The sequence below is a fragment of the Engraulis encrasicolus genome, chromosome 22 (assembly GCF_034702125.1).
Source record: "Engraulis encrasicolus isolate BLACKSEA-1 chromosome 22, IST_EnEncr_1.0, whole genome shotgun sequence".
In the NCBI taxonomy this organism is placed as follows: domain Eukaryota; kingdom Metazoa; phylum Chordata; class Actinopteri; order Clupeiformes; family Engraulidae; genus Engraulis; species Engraulis encrasicolus.
Window position 1 is genome coordinate 35,906,842 of NC_085878.1, and position 8,417 is coordinate 35,915,258.

The 8,417-nt window shown below is 43.9% G+C and overlaps 1 protein-coding gene across 7 annotated transcripts in view; it reads left to right on the top strand.

Annotated features, from left to right (window-relative positions):
- Nucleotides 1-7,741, top strand: part of LOC134438263 (USP6 N-terminal-like protein) — a 31,275-nt gene extending 23,534 nt beyond the window's left edge. For all 7 annotated transcript variants that reach the window (XM_063187779.1, XM_063187776.1, XM_063187781.1 and 4 more), the window contains 3 exons: nt 1,480-1,579; nt 2,201-2,353; nt 4,090-7,741. In XM_063187779.1, coding sequence (XP_063043849.1) covers nt 1,480-1,579; nt 2,201-2,353; nt 4,090-4,631 — 795 coding nt within the window. In that variant the 3' untranslated portion in view covers nt 4,632-7,741. The remainder of the gene's footprint in view (nt 1-1,479; nt 1,580-2,200; nt 2,354-4,089) is intronic.
- Nucleotides 7,742-8,417: the final 676 nt, after the last annotated feature.

The following is an 8,417-nucleotide window of genomic DNA, read 5'->3' on the forward strand; positions in this document are numbered from 1 at the left end:
GACCCTTTTCCAGGTTTTAGCTTGTGAAAAATAGTATCAGTTATTATTCTTATAGCACTGTTGTTAAAATGTAGTTGAGTCCTTCCTCCTCAAGAAGCTACACAATTAAAAGTAAATAAATAAACTGAGAGTCAATGGGGAGAAAAGTCTCCCTCTTCGCTGGTTCATCCTCTTCAGTTGTTCTCCCTCCGTCATACTTTTTGCTCGTTACCCCCTTTTTCCCTCCTTGTGTGTGTTTACTCTGCACACTTGGTCACAATCCTGTGGCTTCAGTGGTGGGCCTGACAGACGAGCTCCTGTCAGCACTATGAGACTGCAAATCCAGTAGGCCCAGTCGCGGAGCTCCGTCTCTGGCCTGCCTGCCTGGCAGACTTCTCTTCCTCTCTCTGCCACTCTATTCAGCAATGAGCCCTGTCATGCAGCTCCATGTCTGGCCTCCCAGTGTTATTCAGCAATGTGCCCAGTCATGGAGCCCTGTCTGGCCTGCTAGTGAGATTCATCTCTGCCATTCAGCAATGTGCCCAGTCATATGGAGCTTTGTCTCTGAGCTATGTCACCGTGACCCAACAGAGGGAGCAGCCAGCATGTTATGTTCCCTGTCTGGGTTGTTGGAGATCTTAATGTCTCTCAGTCTGCGGATTTATCCCAACAGCTCAGCCTATTTCAAGTCTGTGGTCCACATCATGGATCAGAAGCAGGCATTTATGGTTACTTTTACAGTGTGTTTAAATGTAAAACCATATAATATTATGTACTCCAAAACCCTAACCTTATCCTAAAATCTGTTGTAGATGCCGGATAATACATATACAACAGTACTCACAGTGTAGATACAGTGTAATGCAACAGGAACGGCAAAACAAAGCCAAAATTACAATTCTAGTTGTTGTCTGGGCCTACCAGAGGTGTTGTAGAGTACTGGCTGAGGTCTGTATCAGAGCCCTCAGTGGGGAGGACACATTATGGTCATAGCAGTATGCCTAGTCACGCAGCTCTATGTCTGGACTGTACTGCCAGGAATCTCATGGAGAGATGTAGCATTTGGAGAGCAGATTCCAGAGCGGGGGGTGGAGGTGGGGGTGCGAGGGGAAAAAGGGTTGGGCTTTAGGATCAAACTCAGTCTTGGCAATGTTGAATGTTGCCCTGGAGAGACATCGGTTTCCAGTAGAGCACATTGACCCTCTAGATCTCAAATTGAATTTACAAAAGATTTAATTTTGCGTTTACGTGAAGGTTCTGCTTTCAAAAAAGGCATGTCTTCATTTTGTTTTGTTTCGTTTTTGGTCATTACAGATTCTTCTGAGGCAAATTTAAGGTCTGATCTGGACTTCAAAGTCTTTATACTGCCCTAAGTGTACCCTTTTGTATCACTCAGTTTTAAATTTAAGAGTGCACTTGTCATCTCTACCGGTATGTTGGATGTTCACTTCAGGAATGTTGTCAGAAACATGATGTGTACTCTCTTCCAATTGGTTGCAGACACCATTCACGTTAACACTACGTCTGTGGGACATCTTCATCCTGGAGGGAGAGAGGGTGCTGACAGCCATGGCTTACTCCATCCTGCGCCTACATAAAAGTGAGAAACACATACAAGCAAACACACAACCTTTATTTTTACATTACACTACACTTAGGTGATGCTTTTGTCCCAAGCCGACTTACCGTTATTACAGGGCATTAGTTCTAGTCTCTGGAGCAATGTGGGGGTTTGGCGGCTTGCTCAAGGGCTCTTCAGCCATGAATTAAGGCGCTAGTGACCCTGCAACCTTCTGAACTAAAGACGACGTCTCTCCAACCTTTCATTGCTAGCCTTGTGGGGCATGCTCATTAGGCTCTCATTCTAAGACAACTGAAGAAATGCTATTGTGCTCAGACCACAGCCATCCTTAACCCTTGTCTGTCAGTAAAGAAACATTTGTGCACTTTTACAGTTGTTATTACTGTAGCTGCAACAGCATAACCAAGAAAAGCACAATATAATGTACCTACATTAGTTGAGATCTCAATGCCCTCCCCAGAAGTCACAGTTTTGTGGGGGACATTTGTACCCCATATGTGCCACACACACACACACACACACACACACACACACACACACACACACACACACACACACACACACACACACACACACACACACACACACACACACACACACACCGCATAATGAATTATACTATTGCTGTGTTGCTTCCAGAGCGTCTGTTGAAGATGCCGCTGGAGGATCTGAGAGAGTTCCTGCAGGAGACCATCTCCTCCACCTTCCTCATCAATGACAACATGGTGATCGAGCAGCTGCAGGTCTCCATGGCAGAGCTGCGCAAGATGAAGCTGGACCTGCCCCCTCCAGGTGTGTGTGTGTGTGTGTGTCACACAAGTGTAGAGTAGAGTAGAGTAACTTTATTGATCCCCAGGGGGAAATTCACTGTACTATGCACATACCAATACACACACATACCGTACACACATGGGGCCTATACTACAAAGCTGGTTCAGGATAAGTTAAGGTAACAGGTAAATCATCTAATACAAGCGCTATATTTAAGAAAACGAGGACTCCAGGCTATTCTATTAGATGATTTCTCGTAGCCCCTTAATGCACGCCGTACCTCCTGTGGCACGCTGTAATAGACATTGAAAGCTAACTACTATAGTACTACACTACTATGACAGTGGACGGGGCTTTTAGTAATACATTACGACTTGGTCATTGGCATTCTGGTAACAGCTCATTTATAATGCCGTGTCTTAAGGGGTTAACTTAACCTTAACTTATCCTGAATCAGCTTGTATTAAAGGCCAATGGTCATACATCACAAACATACACAGAAAGACAGACACACAACATGCAAACACATTTGCTGCTGTTTCACTACTTTGTTCTTGACAGCTTGTCGTAGTTCAGTATTTGGCATGTGGCAACTGGTCTCGATCCCGGGAGGCTTTCAGCGGAAATCACTCGGGATGACGTCCACTCGCACTCCTCCTATGTGTGTATAGGGCATTGTAGCTGGATGGTTTAGTCAGAGAGAGTAGAGAGAGAGAGGTTCCATTGGCCCATTGTTTCCGGGTTCTATTATTGCAGGGGGGAGAGGGGGGAAATCCCCCTTTAGGCAGACCTAGGCAGACCTAAGGACTCTTCTATTCAATGCTAGGAGTATTATGACACGCCCCTTTAGGCAGACCGGAACCTGGTCACGTTAGGTGCCCATAGCAACCTATTACATTGACATATCTCTATATACTTAAAGAATCTCTGGTTTAGTGAAGTGGAGGAGTAGGGGGAGGTGTTGAGATCATTCAAGATGCCTTTACGCATGGCATGTGAAAGAAGCAGGAGGGATTACATCTCTGCGAAGGTAGAAGCAGGTAATTACAGCTGTCCATCACTCCGTGGGCTTCCTCCTAAACTATGTTTTTTAAAATAAAAAAGAAATTAAAAAGCATTTCACACATTGACATACACAACTGGAAGCAAATGCTGTTTTCCAATGCAAATTCGGCACAGTGCAGTCCAATACAGTATTGGTGCTGCACTGTATGCTCACTGATACCCAACACACATACAGGTACATCTATAATTAAACCAGTGGCTCCAGTGGTGTAGTCTACTTTTTTATGGTAGGTATACTGTATATTCGAGCATTTTCTGAAGTGGGTATACTGTATATAATTGTGCTATTCAAAACAATGGATCAATCAATTTTAAGTGTGTATACTGAAATCTCTGAAATTTAGAAGTGGGTATACTCCATTCCTGCTGGGACCCCCTTTGGACCTAAGAATATTTTTGCGACCCCCCCACACACACACACACACACACACACACACACACACACACACACCTCCCATTTTCCAAATGCAAAAACATATTTTGCTTACTTTTAATGGGAATCACCCAAATGTAAAATACATGTATTACCCATTGAAGTAAATAGTGTAATGTTTTATGCAAACATCCCTTCTGTCCATGACCCCCTGCAGTACATCCGCGATCCCCTTCGGGGTCCCGACTACCAGTTTGGGAACCACTGAATTAAACATTTGTCAACACACGTCCTGTAAATGTGTTCCTCTCTGTTTCAGCCAAACCAGATGAGCTTCCACGTAAGCCTCTTGGCCTAGAGCTCCCCCTGGTGTTGACTCCGGTAGTGCCGGCCAAACGCAACCCAGCCAATGCTGGACCTGAGGACGGCACCCCTCATCAGTCGTCCCAGCAGGACTCGGGGGTGACTCACGACACCTCACCGGACGAGAAGCATGCCCAGCAAAGGATTCTGGGTAAAGACGGCGGCCCCTCTCCCTTACCCTCCCCGGACCCAGTGCTTGTGCACAGCCAGGCCCCCCCTCCGTACGAGCCGCCGGACAGTGATGTCATCAAAGACCCTTCGGACAGCAAGGGGTCGGACAGCGAGCTCCCCAAAGCCCAGCCGCCCCCCTCCCCGCCTGTGCGTAGCCCCTCCAGCACGTCCCAATATGAGAACCACCGCACGGACACCTCACCCTTCGTGCCGCCTCCACGGACCCACAAGAGAGGAGGCATGCCCTCGGTTCAGTCCTCCCCACACCTCCCTCTCAGGGACAACTCCAGCACACAGATGCCTAAATCCAAATCTCTCAATTTCTAGTCGGAAAAAAGGCTTGTGGACATTTTGTGACATTTCAGTGTGCCAGAGCGTTATAGAGTCTTATGTGCAACAAACACAATGACTATGAATGAAGGACTGCAGTCATACTTTGTCATAATACTACACAAAGGATTAGCCACGGTTTACAGTGGTCCGTGTTAAGTAATGTCTTATTAGGCAGATGTTGTGCATCTTCGGCTGAGCAGTCAGTGGATTCTTTGTGCTTCCAGTCAGTGTTTTTGCTTTTTTTTCTCTCCTGTTAAATTCCTGAAAATTTGTATGACTGTGCGTTCTCCATTTAGCAAGTAACATAAGCCTGCTTCAGCGGTGTTTAAAAATATGCTTCATGACAGAGATGATTTATCTCTCATTTTAAATCGTCCTTATATTTTCCGTGACGGTTATTTCCTCCTAGGTCACATGGCATACGTGTGATATAAGCATGTATGGGAGGGGCTTACTGATGTGGGCTGGACCCAGGACTCTCACGGTGCATCTCATGTGAAGGAGGGAGATTTTTTTTTTTTTAAGTCCAAGAGGACCTTACATATTTATGGCTTACTGAAATGCTACAGATTTAGATTCTGCATGAAATACGAGGAGGGAGGTAACTTCTCAGCTATAGGTACCTCTGTGCCCTATGTTTAGGCTGGTGGACAGACGAGATGTGGAAATCCTGATATGGGTTGCCTCTTCTTGGGCTGATAACACAGGACATTTTATTAATAGTCTTTTCCACCTGAAGAGTTGTGTTCATGGGGATCCTTTGGTCCAGTGTGCTAGACTGAATGTGTGGCAGAGGGACTCCTAGTTTGTCAGCCTGATGCCTGCCTCTGTTTGGCAGGCAAATGAAGGGACTGGGAGCTCTGTCAACATAGGAACCTCTTCTGTAAAAGGTTAATTAGAAATTAGTGTTAATATATCAGGTGCTTGCAGGTTTTTCCTGCCCATAGGATGTAGGGATGTTCCCTTGTGCAGGGCTGTTTACAGTAGGTAAGACTTCTCATGACTCACGATGCACAGTCAATGTTGCAGTGTTAACAGTGGTGGACAGTAACGAAGTAAATGTAATTCGTTACTGTACTTAAGTAACATTTTCATACTTTCATACTTTACTCAAGTATTTTTATTTGACAAGACTTTATACTTTTACTTCACTACATTTCAAAGCGAAATTTAGTACTTTCACTTCGTTACATTTACAGAAACACTCGTTCCTTACTCGTTCCTTTTTTTTTTTTCAATTTAAGGCGATACACGGCAGGTGAATTTATTCAGTTTTAATGAAATCTGAGATTTAACGCTTGTGTGAAGAAAGTGAAACTGAATCCGATTGGCAGACTCAGAGATTCGCCATTGTGATTGGTTGTAATGTGTCACGTGACATTAAGCTCTACTGTACAGAATTAGTTTTAGAAGGAAAGCGAGCAGAGCAATACCACTGATGTGTCCACTGTTGCGACTTGCGAGACGAATTGAAATAAGAAGAAACGGTACTTTCCAGTAACATGCGGAAAGCACAGCAAAACAATAAAGCAGGCGACAATAACGTTGTTATGTAAGGGTTAACGTTCGGCGAGAAGGTCGCTACCGTGGAATAGCAGCACGACAGAGAGAATCTTTAGACCCCGACGCGGAGCGGAGGGTTCTTGTTCTCTCTGAAGTGCTGCTATTCCACAAAGCGACCGACTCGCCGAAAGTTAACCCGCTTATTATATGGATAGCCTATACTTAAATGATTCACACATGCGGGGACATTTCTTTAGACCTATTTAATGTTAAGATTGTTGCTGCGCAAAACAAAACAGTAGGCCTACCGTTGTGGAACACCGCTAGGCAACAGGTAGGCTAGCCAGGACAACAGGTGTTGTCTATCACAGCAGCTGATTAGAGTGACAAAAGACCGGACCCCCTGCGGAGTGATATGAAACATTCGCTTTAGCCACTGACTTGTATACAAGCCAGTGGCTTTAGCAGTGAACGTCTTGTTGCCATTGACAGCGGTAGCCAGGACAACGGGTGCTGTCTATCACAGCAGCTGATTAGAGTCTTGTTGAAAAGTCGCTTTAGCAGTGAAAAGTCTTGTTGCCATTGACAGCGGTCTGTTATAGACCAACCCGTCCGTTATCGAAAAATAACAGACGTCCGAACGTTGGGGAGCCCCGTTGAAATGAATGGAGCATTCGACAGATGACGTCACAACCATATAATAAAGTGTATTAATCTGCACGTCGTATTCGTTGTGTGAGGGGGGAGAGGTTTAGCTCGCATGCTGCACTCGCCTGACAAGACGAAATTTGTCAGATAGGCTAGGCTTCGCGTTTGAACTGAATAATCAGCGAATTGATACTTAATGTAGGCCCTACTGCTTATTTGACTTACTGCGCTATGTCTGTGTTATGGCTTACAATTATTGAGTCACATAATTGCCGCTTTTGTAGCGTGTTGGTTTCTTGAGTCAAGTAGGCCTAGGCTACGCCTAAACATGCTGCTTATTCCAAACCATCCAGGCGCACAGCTCCGTGATAGCATTTCCCCCCCTCAATACATTGCAGTATTTTCCGAAGTAGTTGGGGATATCAATGACTTGTCTAATAGACTCCCCTGTCACCAAAAAAATGATTTGCTTCAACTTTATGGAAAAGAGGCTTGTGTATAGGGTTTGTATCTTTACATGAGGATTGCCATGCCCACCATATGTTGCAAAGTGAGGCTGCATGCAACATGTATCCTTGCAATATGTATCCTTTCCCTTAAGTCAGGTCAGTAAGTGGATATGCAAAGCACTGGCAATACCACCAAAGTGGTGTTGTAAAAAACAACAGCCTAACAAAGTTTTAAAAAAGGAGAAAAAAAGTGGACTTTGGCTAAATAGTTGCCCAGTGATGTGCACATGCACAAAAGGCTTTTTCATGATCAGACAGATAAGTGTTCCAATTAAGTTGTATGAAGTAGGCTATTGCAAATCATTGGCATCTAGCAAATAGAGACCATTACAAGTATATGAAGCTGTTCCTATCTTTAAAGGTAGCTTAGAATCGCAAGAAGTCTGTTTGTCCATACATAGGCCTAAGCCAACCTTAACATAACCAAACACTACATAATACTACTACTACTAATAATAATAATAAGAAGAAGAAGAAGAAGAAGAGGTCTACCAAAACCATAATTATAACAAAAAATAAACATAAAGTATTTTATTGGCTACTACTCTAACCCCTTGCTGTCACAAATAAGTAGGCCTATGGCTGGGGGGTATTGTAGTAGTTGTTCAAATAGGCATATAATCAATTTCAGCTAATCATTCAATATTAATGGCCCTTTCATGTGTTCTTTTGGGCATGTTAGGGTCAGTATTAAATGTTTAGAGAGGTGAAAATGAACTTCTGATGCTATAACATCCATGGACTTACTCCAGTGTTTCTGAGGCCTGTTATGGCCTAGTTCTACCATGTTGGTATAGTCTATGCAAATCAGAGAATATTTAATTAGATATGACCAAACTAGGCCTACAACACTCAAATATTAAAATTGCACCAAAAGCTTCATTTTTAAGTTTTTACTTTTTACTTTTAGTACTTAAGTATTTTTGACGGCAGATACTTTTGTACTTCTACTCAAGTAAAAAAGTGAGGTGAATACTTTCACTTTTACTTGAGTAGTTTTCAATGCAAGGTAACTGTACTTTTACTCAAGTACATAACTGGGGTACTTCGTCCACCACTGAGTGTTAACCCAACACACATAGAGTTGGAGCAACACTGTGAGTGTTGCTTTCAACTCTTT